At 39.0% G+C, this 22,283-nt stretch overlaps 1 protein-coding gene across 6 annotated transcripts in view; it reads right to left on the reverse strand.

Annotated features, from left to right (window-relative positions):
* Positions 1-22,283, reverse strand: part of LOC139756395 (uncharacterized) — a 665,354-nt gene that overhangs the window by 62,845 nt on the left and 580,226 nt on the right. For 3 of the 6 annotated variants that reach the window (XM_071675805.1, XM_071675806.1, XM_071675808.1), the window contains one exon: positions 16,023-16,501. In XM_071675805.1, coding sequence (XP_071531906.1) covers positions 16,361-16,501 — 141 coding nt within the window. In that variant the 3' untranslated portion in view covers positions 16,023-16,360. Of the gene's footprint in view, positions 1-12,081; positions 12,150-16,022; positions 16,502-22,283 lie in introns of those variants that run through there. The other 3 variants (XR_011714330.1, XM_071675809.1, XR_011714331.1) reach the window with 2 other exon arrangements.

Here is a 22,283-nt window from a genome sequence, read left to right on the forward strand (position 1 = left end):
TTCATAATATTTTCATAAATTCATCAGGGGCAAAGAGGAACTACATGTCTAAAAGTGTTTTTACAAATGAAGACACTATAGATCCAACAGTAGTGAAATGGGATGGGAAAGAGAATTTAGAAAACACTGAGATACATAGAAAAGACATTAACAGAATACTAAGGAGTCTTGATCCATACAATGCTCATGGTCCTGAGAAAAGTTCACTGTATGTGCTAAAGAAGTGTGCAGATACACTAGATAGACCTCTTGTTTCACTGTTCAAGATATCTTGGAAAAAGGCAAAGTGCCAAGAGAGTGGAAAATAGCAAATGTCATACTTATCTATAAGACTGGAAAATTTTATGCATGGGAAGCTGATCAAGGAACTGAATCACCAGGCAGGAATAAGAACATTATCTTAGGGTAATGGAACAACAGGCACATGTCGGAGGACCCTTTTCCAAATGAGTGAATGTCACAAGTGGAATGCCTCAGAGTTCTGTCCTAGGACTTGATCTGTGTGCATGAATTACGAGAAGATGTTTGCAGATGATGCAAAGGTCACAAGGCAAGTGAAAAGTTAATAGGATTGCATCAACTGACAAGGGGACCTACAAGGAATCTAAAGCTGGTCTACCATATAGTTGATGAAATTCAACCTGAGCAAATGTAAAGTAAGAGGCTGGGACAGACGCAGTGAAAGAGGGCTCAATCTGATTATTGTCTACCAGGAAATATGTTTAAGATTGTGTGTGTGCATGGAATCTGGAAGTTGATATCCTCCCTAACCTGTCACTAGAGCTCAAAATAGGGGAATAGGGGACAAAGAAATGCTTGGCAAGCTGTTCTTATTCTACAAAAGAGCAAAACTACAATATGCAATCTCCAGGCCCCATTCTGGTTCAAAGGCAATTTCTGATCTTATTCCAACATCAAAATGCCTGTTGCATGCCTTGAGGACCCTGAATCCCCAAACTCTGATGTTATCTGGCTCAAGGTCTGTCTCCTTTGCAAATACTACACTTTCCCTTTGTTTCAACTATTCCTTTCCTAATTCTACACATTCTATATCTTTCTTCCACTATCTAAACCTTAATATGAGACTGTGGCATCCTCTGACCCACAAAGCGAGATCCTCTACTCAAGGGAATCCAACATTCACCATATGGAATGGCTGAATTCTCCCTATATGGATGATAGGGGGATTCAATCCCTCATGCTCTACATTCTCAATGATCCAGAACGAATTATCTTGCATACCACCCATATTCCTGACTGCTGTATCCACTCTCCTAATATTCTGTATCCATTTTTCACCTCTACTCCTTCGAGCTGTAACTACACAATATCCCCCAATTGGTTCATTTGACCACACTTTCAGATGAGTATCTATTTTAATGGCACCTCCCCCTCCAGCAATCCCTTCTAAATGTAAACATTGGCACCTCAACAAAGCTGACTGGAATAACTTCAGAAAATTCTTTCCTGACTTACCTCACATAAATTGCTGTCTCTTAAAAGGTGATGTTTCTATGTGGTGATGCTTCTGTTGCCATCAAATGCACAGCAGAGGTAATTATTCTGAAAATGGAAGAATTTATCCCCTCTTCCTCCAAGAAGGCCTCTTCTTCCAAATCATGGATCAATCGGTCCTGTTCTGAGGCCACTCAAACAAAGGATCAGGCATGACAGTTTAGAAAAACCTCTCCTTCCTCTGACTCTCATTCAGCATTTTTCACTGCCTGTAACCTTTATTCCTTTATTCAAAGGAAATGCGATAATTTCTCGTCATCCACTGACAGGTCTTTCTGGTCTTTAGTTAAGGGTATCGCTAACGAGTTCTGTCGCTCTACCTTTCCTTCATTTTTTTGTTATGATGGTATGATAGCTATCTCTCCCATAGATAAAGCAACTCTCTTTGGTTTCCATTTCTCCTTTAACTGTACCTTGGATGACTCTAAACATTTCCTCACCCCCTGCTGCTCCTCTTACTAGCCCTAAGCCCCTTCCCATAATCTCTTTTCAAACTGCCCTAAGAGAGCTCCACTCTCTGGACACAAGCAAGGCCTATGGTCCTGATGGCATCCAACCCTGTGCACTGAAAGAGTGTGCCTCTGAATTTCCACCTTTGCTTGCTCAGCTGTTCCATTTCTGTTTAAAAAGCAAAACTTTTCCTTATCCTTGGAAGCATGTGTTGATACATCCCATCCCTACAAAGGATGACCATTCTAACCCCTCTAACTATTATCCTGTTGCTTTGACATGTTTCATTTCCAAAGTCTTTGAATTTCTCCTCAGCTCCCATATCTTCAGACATCTTGAATCTCACAGTCTTCTCTCTGATCACCAGTATGACTTCCATAAGTCGAGATCATCAGGTGATATTCTTTTCTATCTTACTAATGCCTGGTCATCATCCCTGAAAGATTTTAGGGAATCCTATGTAATTGCCCATGACAAATCCAAAGTCTTTGACAGGGTGTGACATCTGGGGTCTCATCTCTAAGCTCCTCTCCTCTGGCTTCCTTCCCTCACTTTTGTATCTCATGTCTAGCTTCCTTTCTGGTCGACCAGAAACACCCACTTTCTCCAACAACGGCAGTGTCTCTCAAAGTTCTGTCCTGTCTCCTACACTTTTTCTCCTAATCATCAATGATTTCCTTTCTTCCACAATTAACCAAATGCACATACATCCTGATATCTCAACATCTCATCCACATCTTTCAATTCTATTCCTTCTTTCGCTCAATCTGCATCTCGTCTCAACACAACTTCCTAAATAAACTAAGACTTGGACAGGATATCTCAGAGAGCTAGACGAATCTGGCCAAGTTTAATTCCTCAAAAACCCAACATCTCTCTAAATAGAATTATTCTTGCCATGGACAGTTCTTGACTCAATGAACATAAGTGATATTAATGTAACATCCACTCTGTCTTGGAAACCCCACATTACATAAGTAGCTGTTTGGATTTCAAATATTCTTCTTTAGAACAAAAGCTCCAATTATACAAAGAAATGATTTGTCCTTGTATGGAGTGCTGCTCTCACATCTGCAAAAACTCTAGCACTGAGAAGAAAGCAGTCTAATCTATAAACTCTCTATGGTTAACTTCAAAACTTGATCCACTTGCCCTACACTGCAATGGTGATTCACTCTCTTCTATTGGAATTACTTTGGTTTTTGCTCCTGAGAGCTGGCTGGTTGTGTGACCCCACCATTAGCTAAACCATGCAATACTTAGCAAGCTGCTGCATAACATGATTACTGTGTGGCTGTTCACAACTCAAGGGTGGGCTTTTTTGATAAATGTTTCTTTCCCTTTACCTCTAAGCTTTGAAACTCTTTACCCTCACATGTTTTTCCCAATAACTATGACCTGATACATCTCAAAAGACAGGTTTTTCATTCTCTCCAAAATCTGTAAATATTTTCCCTTGTCTCTTCTTTTTCCCTTTCTTTAACCTCTCTATATTTCAATTAAGGCTTGGCCTTGATGTGGATTTTTGTCCTAGAGAGCCTCCAACAAGAAAAAAAAAATCTAGTCACTGCACCTATATAAGCACAAAAAGTTAACAGAGAAGTTCCAGAGGGGGTCAACAAAGATGGTACCAGAATTAACAAGTTGAGTTACAGAAAAAAGACTAAAGGCTTTAAATCTACTCACTGCTGGAGACAAAAGGGTCATGGGTAACCTGATGATAACCTTTAAGTTTATAAATCAGACTGATGGTGTACATGGTGAATAATTCTTTGTATGATATAGGGATAAAACAACCAGAGGACATTACATGAAGCTAAGAAAAAACTTGTTAAAAAGGACTGTGGTGAAAGGTTCTGGCAACTTTACAATGAAGGAGTAGGATCATGTGTACCTCTAGCCTCAAATATGGAAGGAGGGTTAAGAAAGAGGGAAAACTATTTAATTAATGATGTCAAAAAGCAAGGAAGCTTCAAGATGGGCAGTGGTGGAGATATACACAACACTCAAGCCTGCCATATAATGCAAAATGTAAGAGAGCAAGGAATGAGTATAGCAGGATAAGAAAGGAGGAACTGAGAAATGTTGAAAAGAGTATTATGAATAAGGCAGATAAATCCAGAAATTTTCATAATATTTTACATAAGCCCATCATCAGTTACAGAGCAGCTAATCACAATTATGAATTCTAACAGAAAAATAGCTGAGGATGCTTTCGCTAGTGAAATGGGATATGGAAAAGGCTTAGAAAACACTGAGATATCTAAAAAAGACATTAAAAGAATGCTAAAAGATCTTGACTAGAGAAAGTCAAAGGGCCAAAGGAGTGGAATAGGAGACTGTGGAGAACAGCTGAAATACAGACCAGTCTTCCTGATGAGGTCTGTAAGGTACTGGAGAAGTTAATAAGAAAGAAATTGAATGACTTTCTGAGGAGAAATTACCAATAAGAGAGGCAAAATGGTTTTCATGAAAGTAGGTCATGTGTAATGAGACTTAAATTTCTATGAAAGGGTGGCTTCTGTCTTAAACAAAAGGAAAGGCTAGGTGGATTTCATATCCTGACTGCCAGAGAATATCTGACACAGTACTGCATGGGAGGCTGATTATGAATCCAGAATACCTGGCAGTAATAAAAAGGAGACTCCCCCAGTGGATAAATGATTATCTCAGTGGAAATGAAGAAAGGACACTCTTAGAGGTGCCTTCAACAAATGGTTACCAGTGAAATGCCCCAGGGTTGTGCTTTGGAACTGTTATTCTTCTTGCCTGAAAGTATGGACTTGTATCTAAATATGTTTGTAGATGATGCAAAAGATGTGAGGGAAATGAAAAGCAAAAAGGAGTCCCCCATCTGACAATGGAATCTTGGCTCTAATGTTGGTTTGATTCATGGTTGATGAAATCAAAACAAAACAAATGTAAAGTAATGATGATGGGACAAAGTGAAAGAAGGTCTCAATGTGTTTATCATTTACCAGGAAATAAACTCCAGGTTCTGTGTGTGAGACGGTCTTAAGAGTCAGCAACAACCCTAACATGTCGCAAGAGTACCAAATATCAAAACAGCTGTCAAGTATATGGATATGGAAACATTTAGCAAGATTTTCATATCCTACATAAGGGTAAAAGTAAAATATACTTCTAAAGTCTGGTTTCATATCCTACATAAGGGTAAAACTAAAATATTCTTCTAAAGTTTGGTCATCTCATCAGAAAAAGCACAAAGAGCTGATAGAGAAGGTTCACAGGAGGGTAACAAAGATGGTACCAGAATTAAGAGAGCTAAATTACAGTGAGACCTTAATCTATCTATCTATATCTTTGTTGTCCATTCCCTCCAGGAGCTCCCATTAAGAGGGTGGCCAGAGAATAAGCCTCCACTTATCCTTGTCTATACATGCCTCCCTTGTATATATCATTTCAAGCATTCTTCCTACATTTCTCTCCCTCCAGTACTGTTGCACTATATTTCCCCTAGTCACAGGTGGTCTTCCTCTCACATCAACCCTTTTAATTGTACTATTAGACACTCTCCCTGTAAACTCCCTGTCTTGCATTCTTTCCATAAGCCCAAAACACCATAAAGTAGTAAGTTTCACCCACTCTACCACTCCACAATTTGTTCCCTTTACATTCCTTACCACATCAAATCTCTCATACAGCCCCTCATTATTTTCTTCATTCCATTCAGTCAGACTACATGCTCCTCTCAAATAACTCATTTCACAGCCGGGATTCTTGACCTCTGTGGCTCATCCCATGTCCATGTTATGGCTGCATAAATCAAGGTCAGGAGGACTCCTTTCTTCAGTTCCATACTTAAACCACTTTCCCAACTGTCCTCTCCCTTATCTCTCCTTCTATATCACTAAATTTACCCAAAATAGCTCCCAAATACTTAAATTCTGTTACCTCTTACAGTCTTTCCCCTACATCTATAATACAATTTAGTACACTTTCTTCTATCACTCTACATTGCTTTGCAATCTATACTTTTGCTCTGTTTCCTGTCAAACACCATTATCTTACTTATACTTGCATTCACCTTCAATCAGCTCCACTTACACACATCATAAAACACTTACAATCTTCTGCAACTCCTCTTAACTCTCAGCAAAAACCCAGTATTATCCACACACTTAGCTTGTCACTAACCACCATACCTTATCACCAACCACCACCTCTTCTACCTAGTTTTACTTTCATCACTATTATCACTCCTTCCACATATACCTTAAAAAGCCACAGTGACATCACACAACCCTGCCTCACACCCCCATGTATAATGAAACATTTCCTCAATTATCCATCCACTCTTCCACATGCATTTTCTCCTCTATATGAGGCTTTCACACTACCCAACAGTTGTTTCTCTATCCCATATATCCTAAAAGGCCTTAAATTTGCCAACTTTGGAAGAGAGAAGAGTGACATGATCACAACCTATATGTACTTAATACAGATTAATGCCATGGACAGTAAAAAGTTCTTTGAGAGATGTAGGAACAGAACAACCACAGGATATTAACTGAAATTAAGCAAGAAACTTGTTAAAGAAGATTTAAAGAAGAATTTCATGGTATAAGAAAGATCAATGAAACAGAATGACTGTAGATTTGGTTAATAAGGTCAACATACACAAATTGAAAAGGTTGTACAACAGCAGAGAATATTTAAGGAATAGAGAGCTATTAGATGTAAAACTCCCTTCCATACCGTACAAATAGGCAATTACAAATACACACACACACACACACACACACAGGTATGGGCTCTTACCTGAATATGTTTGCAGGTGATACAAAGGACATTAGAGCAGTGAAAAGTGAGCAGGGTCACAACTTATAAGTGGACCAAAACAAACTCCATGCTTGGTCTGATACATGGTTGATGAAATTCAACCAGAGCAAATGTCAAGCAATGAAGATAACACAGAGTGAAAGGAGGGCTCACTATAAGTATCTTTCATGAGACAAGCTTTTGGATTCTGTCTCTGAGAAGGACTTGGGAGTTGACATCATTCCTATCCTTTTATGGAGACACTCTGTCTACTGGCAAACATTAGAGTAGTCTTCAAGTATTTGATTAGTAAATATATAGCATGCTATTTACATCTTACATAATGCCAAAACTTGAACATGCTTCTCAAGTTTGGTCATCACACCTAAAGAAGCAGAAAGAGCTAAAAGAGAAAATCGAGAAGAGGGCAAAAAAGATGGACATAAACTGAAATTAACAAGAAACTTGATAAAGAAATGATTTAAAGAAGTACTTTTATGGTATACGAGTGGTGGATGAATGGAGCAGAATGACTGAGGACATAGTTAATCCAGACAGCATATACAAACTGAAGAGCTTGTGCAACAGTAAAGGAATGTTCAAGGGATGGGGTGCTCTTAGTGTAAAACCACTTCCCTTACAATACAAAAAGGTGAATACACACACACACACACACACACACACACAGGTAAGGCCTCCTACCTGAATATGTTTGCAGATGATAAAAAAAAAAAGGCATTAGAGTAGTGTAAAGTGAGTAGGATCACATCAACTTATAAGGGGACCTAAACAAACTAACACTGGTATGATACATGGTGGTCTGATACATAGTGGATGAAATTCAATCAGAGCAAATGGAAAGCAGTGAGTATAAGATAAAGTGAGAGAATGGCTCACTATGATTAGTATTTTTAGAGAATAAACTATAGGATTCTGTCTGTGAGAAGGCCTTGTGAGTTGATATCACCCCTAACCTGTCAAGACGAACTGTCTAAGGGCAAATATCAGAAAAGTCTTCACAGATACAATTAGTAAAATGTACAGCAAGCTGTTCACATCCTACATAAGGCCAAAACTTGAACATGCATCACAAATTTGGTTACCATACTTAAAGAAGCAGAAAGAGCTAAAATAAAAAGTCCAAGGGAGAGCAATAAAGATAATACTAGAATTCAGAGAGCTGAGTTACAGGAAAGGCAAGAGGCTTTAAATTTCCCAACCTTAAAGGAGAGAAAGGCGATGGGTGATCGGATAATAACCTTTAAATCTTTAAAAGAGATCAATAACACGGGCAATGAACAGTTCTTTGAGAGATGTAGGGATAGAGCAACATGAGGACATAACATGAAATTAAGCAAGAAACTTGGTAAAAAGGATGTAAAGGAGAGCTTTTATAGGATGAAAATGGTGGCTGAATTGAATAAAATGAATGAGGACTTGGTTAATGCAGACAGGATACATAACTTTATAAAGCTGTATGGCAGTGGAAAGTGTTCAAGAGATGGGAACCCACATACAGTAAAAACAGGCAATTACAAACAGGTAATCACAAGCTCACACTAATCAGAAATGGATTCAGAAAAAGGGAACTTATTAGGATCTTGTATTTGTGACTAGATTCCCTACAAAAGAAAAAAAGTGGTAGAATATGGAAACTTTTTTTTTTTTTTTTTTTTTGTCGCTGTCTCCCGCGTTTGCGAGGTAGCGCAAGGAAACAGACGAAAGAAATGGCCCAACCCACCCCCATACACATGTATATACATAGGTCCACACACGCAAATGTACATACCTACACAGCTTTCCATGGTTTACCCCAGACGCTTCACATGCCTTGATTCAATCCACCGACAGCACGTCAACCCCGGTATACCACATCGCTCCAATTCACTCTATTCCTTGCCCTCCTTTCACCCTCCTGCATGTTCAGGCCCCGATCACACAAAATCTTTTTCACTCCATCTTTCCACCTCCAATTTGGTCTCCCTCTTCTCCTCGTTCCCTCCACCTCCGACACATATATCCTCTTGGTCAATCTTTCCTCACTTATTCTCTCCATGTGACCAAACCATTTCAAAACACCCTCTTCTGCTCTCTCAACCACGCTCTTTTTATTTCCACACATCTCTCTTACCCTTACGTTACTTACTCGATCAAACCACCTCACACCACACATTGTCCTCAAACATCTCATTTCCAGCACATCCATCCTCCTGCGCACAACTCTATCCATAGTCCACGCCTCGCAACCATACAACATTGTTGGAACCACTATTCCTTCAAACATACCCATTTTTGCTTTCCGAGATAATGTTCTCGACTTCCACACATTCTTCAAGGCTCCCAGAATTTTCGCCCCCTCCCCCACCCTATGGAAACTGGTGTAAATTATTAAATCCAAGGTCAAAAACTGATACAATAGGAGAGGGATGTAAAAATCTAACATCAATTTAATGACCACAGTGTCATGATATGAGAGTGGAACTCAGGGAACTAAATATTACAATAAATGATCATGAACCCTAACTCACACCAGTTGAAGGGGTTGAAAAACTACATCACCGTAGGAAAGAAGGTAAAATGATTAAAAAGCAGGAAAGGTCAGGAGGGGCTATTTTAGGTAGCCTTGAGGCTGCTGAACAAGAAGAAATACCTGTAATACAAAGAAAAGAAACTATAATGAATGATGGGCAGGGTAGTACCCAGAATTAGAGCATGTTTACCAATGCAGTGGGACAAGAATCTGGAGACAATGAAAATGAGGTTCCAAGGCTGACTTAAGCTGTAGAAAGAATATGTACTGTGAGAGTCAAAACAATGAACAAAATATTTGGTCCAGTAGATGAAAGGTTTACAAAAGTGCAGAACAATCAGCAAAATTTATGGCCCAGTAAATGACTTTTAGAAAAGTGAACATCATACAGGATCAGTGTTGTCAGCAAGAAGAGGGATTACAGAGATGGCCAAAAGCACTTAAGCTAATGAGACCAAAGTGATCAACTTCACCATAAAGTGGGTGGCACCTATATTGGAAGTACTGGTTAACCAAGAGCTTGACAGACATGAATCTTTGATTACCTTCGGGCTAGATGAAGAACAATCACCAGATAAAGAGTAAAGGGAAAACAAAGAAGAAATTCTCATTAAAAGGTTACTGGAGGCAACAGAATTACCAAATGCAATCTATGAAATAAAGGAAAGAACAATTGGCAGTTAAAATCAAGACATAAAAAATGGATGGCCAATTATGATTATGTTTGATTTGAAAAGAACCTAGTCAGTAGGTGCTTAGGAAGGCAAAGAATCTTAAAAACAAAATGGAAATCAGTGGAGTAACCACCAAGCATGATAGTGCATGGGTAAAGAGGGGAAAACAGCAAGGAATACAGTCAGAAGGAAAAAAAAAAACAAGATGCTAAATGAGGACAGACCATCCCCATCAGCATTGAGGTGAGGTCAGGAATATCAGGTGATGTTAATGTAAGACTGAAAGTATTGTAAACAAATGTTGATGGATCAGTGGTAAATGGTAGAGAGCTGGAATATACATCATTTAAGGGAAAAGCCTTTTTGTCCAAAGGGGTACATGATAGCAAAAAGGGACTAGGAGAGGAGGGAAAGAGAAGACTAAGGAGAAGGGAAAGAGAAGACTAAGGAGAAGGAGGAGGAAGACTGACCCTCTTAATAAGGATTACCATTAAGCTTCAGAAAATAGATGTACATGATTCATTCAGACACAACATTATAGGTAGGGTAACAGTAGAAAATACCAGTGCTGATAAATAATCCTCCAAATAACTTCAGCAATCCAGAACAAATATGAAACGACAAAACAAAGGAACAATTAAGATGGTACATGAAGCATTGAAACATGCACTTCACAAGAAAAGTAAGGTACCAATAATGTAGGATTTCATCTTTAAAGATATAGACAAGCAGAATGTGGATTCTCCTGGTGATGGAAATATGGAGGAACAAGTTTTGAGAAAGTGTACAAGAAAATTTCCTATAACAGTGTCAATGAAACCACTTGGATGATAAGGATTGATACAACATCATAACTAGGAATTTTCTTCAAAAATATTAGCATGGATTTTGAAAATATCACATGTGATACCCATTTGGAAAAAGTAATTGTGTAATGCTGAAGTTTGGTTATGTAGTAAATGAGTGAGTTAAAAAAGCAGACATAATCATGGAAACTACACAAATTCAACAATTTCTAAGGTAACAGAGACCTGGAAATAACAAATTCAGTTGCCAGGAACTAGGGCGTTGCGGTGAAATGTTGTATAAAATATAAAAGATATAGGAAAATGGGTATCTATTCATCTATCTACCTATCTATAGCTCTGATGCCTGTGCCCACCTAGAACTCCCTTTAGGAGGTGGCCATGTCAACAGTCTCCTTAACTAGCAAATTCCTGTGCCATTTCTTAGCCTTCTGTGCTTCACCCTTAACAGAACACTCTCAAAGGGCAACTCTAATCCAGTGTTTGCAGAGTCTCCTAATGTTCCTACTAGCTACTACTGCCTAATGCTCCAGCCTAATGTTCCTACCCACTTCCTCTACCTAATGCTCCTGCCTTTCCTAATTACTACTTAAATCTATTGCTTCTACCTTTCTGCCAAAAGGCAGGACTACCGCATAGTGCTCACAGCAGGAAAATCTAGAATTATGAAGAATGGTCTATGTGAGTTAAGTGTTGTCAAGTGTTATGTATGACAAGGAAAGACTGTATGTTTGTGGACACACTTGAAGGTTCAAAATAAAAGTGATGTGTAATTTAATCAAAGATATCAAGAAGCAAGGAGTATTGAGATATGCAGTGATGAAGATATAGGCAGCACTTCAGCCAGCCAGCATATAAAAGGTATGAGAGCAAGGAACACATAAAGCTGGAGAAGAAAGGAGGAAAAAGAAACTGAAAAGAATATTGTGCACATAGCAAGAGAATATTGGAAACTTTTCCTTAAATCTATCACAACTGTCAGTTGAAGAGCTGCTGATCAGTCTAAGGAATTCAGAGGGTTGAAGTGTAGATATGATGTAAGGATATGCAACAAGCTGAATTACAAGTTTAGAAGTGTTTTTACGATGGAAGACACTAAAGCCCTGACACCAGTGAGATGGGATGGGAGGAGGTTTTACAGAATGTGAGATATCTACACAAGACAATAATGGTATACTTATGGGTCTTGCACTTACAAGGTTCATGGTCCTGACAAAATTTCACCAAATATGCTGAGGTTACGTATTAATACATAATGATGTTCAAATTTCAATGGAGAAAGGCAGTACCAATGGGGTGGAAAAGGGGTAAAAGTCAAACCCACCTATAAGAATGGAGACCAGGAAGAGGCACTGAATTACATACCAGTCTCCAGGTGTGGTCTGTATGGTTCTGAAAAAGATAATTAAAGAGGAAATGAATGGCTTTCTACAGAGGAGAAAAACCTTAGTGAGAAAGAACATGATTTTTGGGAAAGATGGTCATATGTCACGAATCTTAGATTTTTACAAGAAAGTTATGTCACTTATCTTAGATTTCTGCAAGACAGTGAGTTCTGTCTTAGACATAAGAGAAAGGTGGAAAGACTGCCACAAGAAACTGAAACCATACCACATAAAAACTGATGATGAAATTGGATCACCATGCAGGAAAAAGAAGGAGACTTCTCTGATGGCTAGAATACTATCTTCATGGAAGGGAAGAAACGACACATGCCAGAGGAGCCTTCTTCAATAAGGTTGACATCACCAGTAGTTATGAGGGGCTCTGTTCTGGGACCATTTCTCGTGTAGTTCATTGAAAATCAATTGCCAGTGGATATGGATTCCTACCTGAATATGTCTGCTGATGATGAAAAGACCATGAGATATGTGAAAAGCAAGCAGGATTTCATCAACTGACAAAGGGTCCTTATCAATACAGACTTCAGAGTTGGTCTGATACATTTTTTTTTTCTTTTTTTTTCATACTATTCGCCATTTCCCGCATTAGCGAGGTAGTGTTAAGAACAGAGGACTGGGCCTTTGAGGGAATATCCTCACCTGGCCCCCTTCTCTGTTCTTTCTTTTGGAGAAAAAAAAAAAAAAAAGAGAAAAAAAAAAAGATACATAGTTGATGAAATTCAATCTCAAGAAATGTAAAGTAATGAGAACGGGACAACGTGAAAGAAAGGCTAAATCTGATTATTGTCCAGCAGAAAATAAACTTAAAGATTCTGCAAATGAGAGGGACTTAGCTGACATCATCCCAAACCTGTTGCCAAAGTCACACATTAAGAGCAGTAAAGGAGACAAATTGCCTGCTGGCAAATATCAGAAAAGCTTTCATGTAAATGGGTATAGAAAGATTTAGCAAGATGTTCATAACCTACACTTGGAAAATCTAGAATATGCTTGTCAAGCTTGATCACCACACCTAAAGGATAAAAAAAAAAGCTAAAATAGAAGAGGAGGACAACAAAGATAATACCAGAATCAAGAGAGGTGAGTTGCAGGGAAAGGCTAGAAACCTTCAATTTGCCTATCATGGAAGAGAGAGGACTAAAGAGTAACCTCATCAAAATCTTGAAATTTCTAAATCAGATTGATGATGGAAACAGTGACTGCCCTCCATGGAAGAGAGAGGAGTGAGGGGATAACTTGATCAAAACCTTTAAGTTTTTAAACCAGACTGATAATAAAGACAGTGAACATTTCCTCAGAAGATGTAGGGACAGGATAACCAGAGCACATAACATAAAACTTACCAAGAACATTTTTAAAAAAGATGTAAAGAAGCACTTTTATAGCATAAAAGTGATGGATGACTGAAATAAACTTAAAGAGGATGTGGCATATGTGGACAACATACATTAGTTTAAAAGTTTGTACAAAAGTAGAGAATGTTCAAGAGATGGGGTCCCATGAACATAAAACTCTCTCCCTTTATAATGCAAAAAGGTAATTAAAATTAGGTTATTTCAAACAGACACCAAATCTAAATAAAAAATCATACTAAGGTGCATACAAATGGGGTCTCTCAATCTGCAAAATTTTAAGTTTCTATATATCATTGTCATAGAGCTACGGTTCTGACTAATACACCCCAGCACATATACACATACACAAATTTAAGAAGTTACATTCATGCTCACACCCTTGGGATCCCCTTCATATTAAGACAAAGTTTCAAGGTTCTAGCTTTCATTATCAAGGAGTTATGACACACACACACACACACACACACACACACACACACACACACACAAGAGAATGTTTAAAGAGCAAAAGTGAGGCAAGACCTGAAAGTGGAGATATGATTGTGGAAACAATACAATCCTCAATTTGTAAGATATCACAGCTCAGAAATGGAGTTCAGCAACTGGGAACCACAGCTTTGTGGTGAGAAGTTCAGTGAAATTTACAATGAAGGAATGAGAACATGGGTAACTCTAGCCCCAAATACATAGGGAAGCTTAAGAAAGAGGGAGGAAAGGTTCAAAAAAAGACGTCAACAAGCAAAGGAGTATTGAGATGTGCAGTGAAGAACATACAAGCAGCACTCCAGCCAGCCAGCAAACATTTGTCCTCAAACACTTCATTTCCAAAACATCCATCTTCCTCTGCACATTTTCATCTATAGCCTAACCCTAATATTCAAACAACATCACCAAGACTACATTGCCTTCAAACCTACCTATTTTTGTAGTCCAAGGTAATGACTTCTCTTTTCACACATTCCTCCATGCTCCAAGAACCTTCACCTCCATGAACCACCCTATGACTCACTTCTGCTGACATGGTTCCATTTGCTGCCATCACTCCCACGTATCTAAAACACTTCAATTCTTCCATAATTACTCCATTCAGATACATCCTAACTAAGCTGTCCTTCTGCCCTACTAAACCTAATAACCTTGTTTTTATTCACATTTACTCTCAACCTCCTCCTTTCACACACAATCTCTCAAACTCAGTCACCAACTTCTGCAGTTTCTCTCCTGAATCTGCTATCAGCATTGCGCCATCAGCAAAAAAAAAAAAAAAAAACTCACTTCCTGAGTTCCCTCACCCCTACAAACTGCACAACTGCCCCTCTGTTCAAGAATTTTGTGAATACTTCCCTTACCATCCTCTCCATAGATGTATTAAACAACCATGGTGACATCACATGCCCCTGCCACAGACCAACTTTCACTTTGAAACATCTCACGCTCTTCTCTACCTACTCATACGCATGCTTTACACCATTAGAAAAAACTTCTCACTGCTTCTCGTAGCTTTCTTCCCAAAACATACATTCGTAAGACCTTCCACAAAGCATCTCTATCAACCCTATCATATGCTTTTTCTTGATCCATAAATACAACATACAAATCCCTGTTTCTCTGAGTATTTCTCACACTTTCTTTAAAGCAAACACCTATTCCACACATAACCTACCACTCCTAAACTGCATTATTCCTCCCCAGTTTGGTGCACTGTATATTCCTTTGCCCTTTCAGTCATCACTCTCTCATACAACTTAACAGGTACACTCAACAAACTTATAACTCTCTTGATTGAGCACTCACTTTTGTTCCCCTTGTCCTTATAAAATGGCACTATACATGCATTCTGCCAGTCCTCAGGCACTTCACCATAATCCATACACAAATAAAAAAATCCTTACTAACCAATCAACAACAGAGTCATCCCCATTCTTCAGAAATTCAACTGCAATACTGTCCAATCCAACCGCTATGCCACATTTCATCTTATGTAAGGCTTTCAGCACCTCTTCTCCCTTTAATAAACCACTTTCCATGACTTTCACTTTACACATATCCCCAAAACCAAAAACCCTCATTCTACCACCCTATCAACACATTCAACAATCCTTCAAAATACTCACTCCATCTCCTCCACACTTCATCAATGATAACAAAAATGTGAAAAATTCTTTCTGAGACCTCATACAATTCTGTTCAAGTGTCAGTTCAGAAAGACAGAGTGCCATGGGAGCGGAAAAGGGCAAATGTTATATCCATCTATACGAGAGGAGACAAAGAAAAGGCACTGAATTATCATAGGAAAGAACATGAAATTAAGCAGACAACTTGTAAAGAAGATGTTTGGAAGTACTTTTATAGTACAAGAGTGGTGAGTAAAAAGAGTAAAATGAAGAAAGCCAAAGTTAATGCAGACAGCATACAAAACCTTCAGAAGTTGTACAATAGCCTAGGAGGTTAAAGAGGTGGGAATCCCTCCCCATACAAAACAAAATAATAATTACAAAAAGCTAATATATGTACATATAGGTTCTTTTATTTTTACAGATAACAAATTCTTAAGATTTTTTTTCTCATGTTTTTTGTGCATACAGTAGTAACCAGGTTTTATGGAAGCCACAGTTTAAGGGTTAACAAGCAATATAGTCCTTCATAGATGAAATAGAATTTTTTTTACCCTGACTTAGAACAGAACTAGTTTAAAATGTCAAAAATTTATTTGTTCCGGTTTTTACAATGTATACAAGTCATATTTTGGCAATCAACATGTTTCCGAGTCAGATAGCCACAAACAGAAACTGACTGAAGGTAAAACATGCAAATTTTTCTTTTCAACTGTTAGTTGCATTTACCATCAAAGATTTGAACTGCTGGTACTACTGAAAGAATCATGATGTTCACGAGGTTTAGCCTTCTTACTGTTGGGTGACGTTTTCTTCCCACTCTTCAACTGAATTCGTTCATCCATTTGTCTTATTGCACCATCAAGCTCCGACTGAAAAACAACATGGTGAAAACATTATCATCCTCATGGTACTACTTTGTTTATAACCTGCTGTCTTTTCATTTGATAAACACATTATTTCAAATACTGGAAAAGAAACAATACCAAATAAACAATATTCCTGTCATGCAATGATTACTGGATTGATCACCATATATATACATTTCAATCCATCTATAGGCTACCATGGATACCACAGGCTCTGTCCTCAAGCTTAGCTTTTGAAAAGATTTTCGGTGAAAAGGACGAAAGGAAAAGTGACTAAACTATGACCAATTTAGTTACATAAGGAAAGTATATCAATCTTCACTATGTTTCATTCATAAACAGGAGTCTTTATGGGATGACATATACGAATCTATAGGGGTGTGATGAGCAGAAAGATGAGCAGTAAAGGTTACATATTGCAGGTCAAGACCACATAAAGAATCTACATTCTGAAAGATGAAAAAATCATTTCGCTACCAAAGGCAGAACTTTACAAATACCTGAGACAGCACCTATTCAGTAGAGGATTTAGGTATTATTTCACCCCTAAAATAAGGTGTATCCTTGAGGATTCACCCACTTTCAGCCAACTAAAACTCATGAGACCAGCAGATGCTCATTCTCTAGAATCGTGACCCAACAGCTTCCTATCCAGGTTGTACAGCATAAAGGTTAAATGATGCCAAGTCTTCTCCCACTCACATTCATTGATTGACCAATGATGTCTGTGCTCTTGACTTGTCCCTGTTAGGAATCATAAAACCGTTTTCCTTCTCACAACGAAAAAGGAGAAGGAAGAGAAATAAATGGATGCTAAGAGGGCTCTACGCAAGCAAATGATTATAAAATACATGTAGTAGCAACAGAAAACGGTTTTATAACACAAGCAAGATATGCAGTGAGTGCTATGGTCTAGCCCTGCCAAAGGCAAAATGTAGTGGGTAGGACGTGAGTCAGAGGATCATCTCGTCCCCATCACATCATTCAGAGCGATACCAGTTTGCATCAGCCTTCACTCCTGCCTGCAGTAGCATGCTTTCCGACATGTTTCATGAGCTCCTCTTCGCCAACGGAACTACCTTGGCCCACCAGTGATGCTACTACGTTTGTGAATCAAGAACCATTGCAACACAAACCTCGCCAGGTGGTAGTGTCCCGCAGTGTATCGAGACAGACTTCCCCAGAACTTTTTTTAAAGGGGAAGTAAATGTTTATAGTTGTGTTACTGGAGTGATAGTTTTCATACATGGTGCTTTGACAAGAAAATAGTGAAATTGGAAAAAATGTAGCTTAGACATTGAAGCTTATTGATACAGTGGTTAAACTGATGAGAACTACTATTGACGTTTGTGTAAATAAATTAAACATTTCCTTTTTCCATAGCCAGAGGTTGAACCATTATGTGACATTCATTTTTTCTTTTCATTTCAAGCTAGAAGTTTCAGTTTTCTAAATTGTTTCTTACATTTTTCACATGTATATATATGTATGTGTGTGTGTGTGTGTGTATATATGCGTGTGTGTGTGTATGTGTGTGTATGTGTATATATATATGTATATTATCCCTGGGGATAGGGGATGAAAGAATACTTCCCACGCATTCCTCGCGTGTCGTAGAAAGTGACTAGAGGGGACGGGAGCGGGGGTCCAGAAATCCTCCCCTCCTTGTATTTTTTTAACTTTCTAAAATGGGAAACAGAAGAAGGAGTCACGCGGGGAGTGCTCATCCTCCTCCAAGGCTCAGATTGGGGTGCCTAAATGTGTGTGGATGTAACAAAGATGTGAAAAAAGGAGAGATAGGTAGTATGTTTGAGGAAAGGAACCTGGATGTTTTGGCTCTGAGTGAAACGAAGCTCAAGGGTAAAGGGGAAGAGTGGTTTGGGAATGTCTTGGGAGTAAAGTCAGGGGTTAGTGAGAGGACAAGAGCAAGGGAAGGAGTAGCAGTACTCCTGAAACAGGAGTTGTGGAAGTATGTGATAGAATGGAAGAAAGTAAATTCTCGATTAATATGGGTAAAACTGAAACTTGATGGAGAGAGATGGGTGATTATTGGTGCATATGCACCTGGGCATGAGAAGAAAGATCATGAGAGGCAAGTGTTTTGGGAGCAGCTGAATGAGTGTGTTAGTGGTTTTGATGCACGAGACCGGGTTATAGTGTTGGGTGATTTGAATGCAAAGGTGAGTAATGTGGCAGTTGAGGGAATAATTGGTATACATGGGGTGTTCAGTGCTGTAAATGGAAATGGTGAAGAGCTTGTAGATTTATGTGCTGAAAAAGGACTGATGATTGGGAATACCTGGTTTAAAAAGTGAGATATACATAAGTATACTTATGTAAGTAGGAGAGATGGCCAGAGAGCGTTATTGGATTACGTGTTAATTGACAGGCGCGCGAAAGAGAGACTTTTGGATGTTAATGTGCTGAGAGGTGCAACTGGAGGGATGTCTGATCATTATCTTGTGGAGGCTAAGGTGAAGATTTGTATGGGTTTTCAGAAAAGAAGAGTGAATGTTGGGGTGAAGAGGGTGGTGAGAGTAAGTGAGCTTGGGAAGGAGACTTGTGTGAGGAAGTACCAGGAGAGACTGAGTACAGAATGGAAAAAGGTGAGAACAATGGAAGTAAGGGGAGTGGGGGAGGAATGGGATGTATTTAGGGAATCAGTGATGGATTGCGCAAAAGATGCTTGTGGTATGAGAAGAGTGGGAGGTGGGTTGATTAGAAAGGGTAGTGAGTGGTGGGATGAAGAAGTAAGAGTATTAGTGAAAGAGAAGAGAGAGGCATTTGGACGATTTTTGCAGGGAAAAAATGCAATTGAGTGGGAGACGTATAAAAGAAAGAGACAGGAGGTCAAGAGAAAGGTGCAAGAGGTGAAAAAAAGGGCAAATGAGAGTTGGGGTGAGAGAGTATCATTAAATTTTAGGGAGAATAAAAAGATGTTCTGGAAGGAGGTAAATAAAGTGCGTAAGACAAGGGAGCAAATGGGAACTTCAGTGAAGGGCGCAAATGGGGAGGTGATAACAAGTAGTGGTGATGTGAGGAGATGGAGTGAGTATTTTGAAGGTTTGTTGAATGTGTTTGATGATAGAGTGGCAGATATAGGGTGTTTTGGTCGAGGTGGTGTGCAAAGTGCGAGGGTTAGGGAAAATGATTTGGTAAACAGAGAAGAGGTAGTAAAAGCTTTGTGGAAGATGAAAGCCGGCAAGGCAGCAGGTTTGGATGGTATTGCAGTGGAATTTATTAAAAAAGGGGTGACTGTATTGTTGACTGGTTGGTAAGGTTATTTAATGTATGTATGACTCATGGTGAGGTGCCTGAGGATTGGCGGAATGCGTGCATAGTGCCATTGTACAAAGGCAAAGGGGATAAGAGTGAGTGCTCAAATTACAGAGGTATAAGTTTGTTGAGTATTCCTGGCAAATTATATGGGAGGGTATTGATTGAGAGGGTGAAGGCATGTACAGAGCATCAGATTGGGGAAGAGCAGTGTGGTTTCAGAAGTGGTAGAGGATGTGTGGATCAGGTGTTTGCTTTGAAGAATGTATGTGAGAAATACTTAGAAAAGCAAATGGATTTGTATGTAGCATTTATGGATCTGGAGAAGGCATATGATAGAGTTGATAGAGATGCTCTGTGGAAGGTATTAAGAATATATGGTGTGGGAGGAAAGTTGTTAGAAGCAGTGAAAAGTTTTTATCGAGGATGTAAGGCATGTGTACGTGTAGGAAGAGAGGAAAGTGATTGGTTCTCAGTGAATGTAGGTTTGCGGCAGGGGTGTGTGATGTCTCCATGGTTGTTTAATTTGTTTATGGATGGGGTTGTTAGGGAGGTGAATGCAAGAGTTTTGGAAAGAGGGACAAGTATGAAGTCTGTTGGGGATGAGAGAGCTTGGGAAGTGAGTCAGTTGTTGTTCGCTGATGATACAGCGCTGGTGGCTGATTCATGTGAGAAACTACAGAAGCTGGTGACTGAGTTTGGTAAAGTGTGTGAAAGAAGAAAGTTAAGAGTAAATGTGAATAAGAGCAAGGTTATTAGGTACAGTAGGGTTGAGGGTCAAGTCAATTGGGAGGTGAGTTTGAATGGAGAAAAACTGGAGGAAGTGAAGTGTTTTAGATATCTGGGAGTGGATCTGGCAGCGGATGGAACCATGGAAGCGGAAGTGGATCATAGGGTGGGGGAGGGGCGAAAATTCTGGGAGCCTTGAAGAATGTGTGGAAGTCGAGAACATTATCTCAGAAAGCAAAAATGGGTATGTTTGAAGGAATAGTGGTTCCAACAATGTTGTATGGTTGCGAGGCGTGGGCTATGGATAGAGTTGTGCGCAGGAGGATGGATGTGCTGGAAATGAGATGTTTGAGGACAATGTGTGGTGTGAGGTGGTTTGATCGAGTGAGTAACGTAAGGGTAAGAGAGATGTGTGGAAATAAAAAAGAGCGTGGTTGAGAGAGCAGAAGAGGGTGTTTTGAAATGGTTTGGTCACATGGAGAGAATGAGTGAGGAAAGATTGACCAAGAGGATATATGTGTCGGAGGTGGAGGGAACGAGGAGAAGAGGGAGACCAAATTGGAGGTGAAAAGATGGAGTGAAAAAGATTTTGTGTGATCGGGGCCTGAACATGCAGGAGGGTGAAAGGAGGGCAAGGAATAGAGTGAATTGGAGCGATGTGTTATACCGGGGTTGACGTGCTGTCAGTGGATTGAATCAAGGCATGTGAAGCGTCTGGGGTAAACCATGGAAAGCTGTGTAGGTATGTATATTTGCGTGTGTGGACGTATGTATATACATGTGTATGGGGGTGGGTTGGGCTATTTCTTTCGTCTGTTTCCTTGCGCTACCTCGCAAACGCGGGAGACAGCGGCAAAAAAAAAAAAAAAATGTACAGAATGAACCCTAATGCATCCAAGAGCATACTCATGTGAAAGAAAATGAATTTGACTGAAAACCTAAAGAAAACTAAAAAACGCCTTGGCCTTAATGACCACTGATACCTGTTCTGATCCAAAATCAAAGCAACATAAGGAAAGTCAACCAAATCCAAGGAGAAGTATCATTATGAAAGAAAAAAAAAAAAGCACAGCTATCCCTTGTATAAAACAACTCAAAATATTGCATTTATGGCAGCTGAAACAGAAGGAACAAATTCATGTGCAGTAATATCTCAAGATACTTCGTAAGTGCAAAAGATCTGGTATTTCTTTTTACTAATTTCTAATTTCAATTTTCTAATTGTACAACACTTAAGATATTCTTTTTTACTCTACATACATTCTATGATGACATTATGGCAAAATACTTTGCAGATCATATCCCATCTATTGGCAATTAATTGTAAACAATGCTGTTTCTTCATTCACTTTCTCTTGTCATGTTTTACCTATGCTTTTAACCATTATTTCCTACCTCCAGAGGATGTGAAGCCATTTCAGTATGTCTCCCATAAATAAAAAAGGTATTCTGGGAAGTACAGGATAAAAGGTTATTGCTCTGGATGCAGAGTTAAAGGTGCTTAGTTTTGATGATGGCAAGAAACGTGTGTCTATAGCAAAGTCCATGGGTCTCCATGGCCACTGTAAGAAATACCAAGGAGAAAATATGACCCAGTTCTTTGCCTGACACTCCGTTCACTGCTGAAAAAATATGAAAGAAAAAAAGGAATGCCAAACATGTCTCTGGATAGAAGACCAGAATATTAGGAACATGCCAGTAAAAACTATGGTAATTTAGCTAAAAAGTTTAAATCATTGTATAGGTACAAATAAGGGGTGGTCTGAGAGCTGCAAAATGT

This window comes from Panulirus ornatus, chromosome 21, assembly GCF_036320965.1.
Source record: "Panulirus ornatus isolate Po-2019 chromosome 21, ASM3632096v1, whole genome shotgun sequence".
Taxonomy (NCBI): domain Eukaryota; kingdom Metazoa; phylum Arthropoda; class Malacostraca; order Decapoda; family Palinuridae; genus Panulirus; species Panulirus ornatus.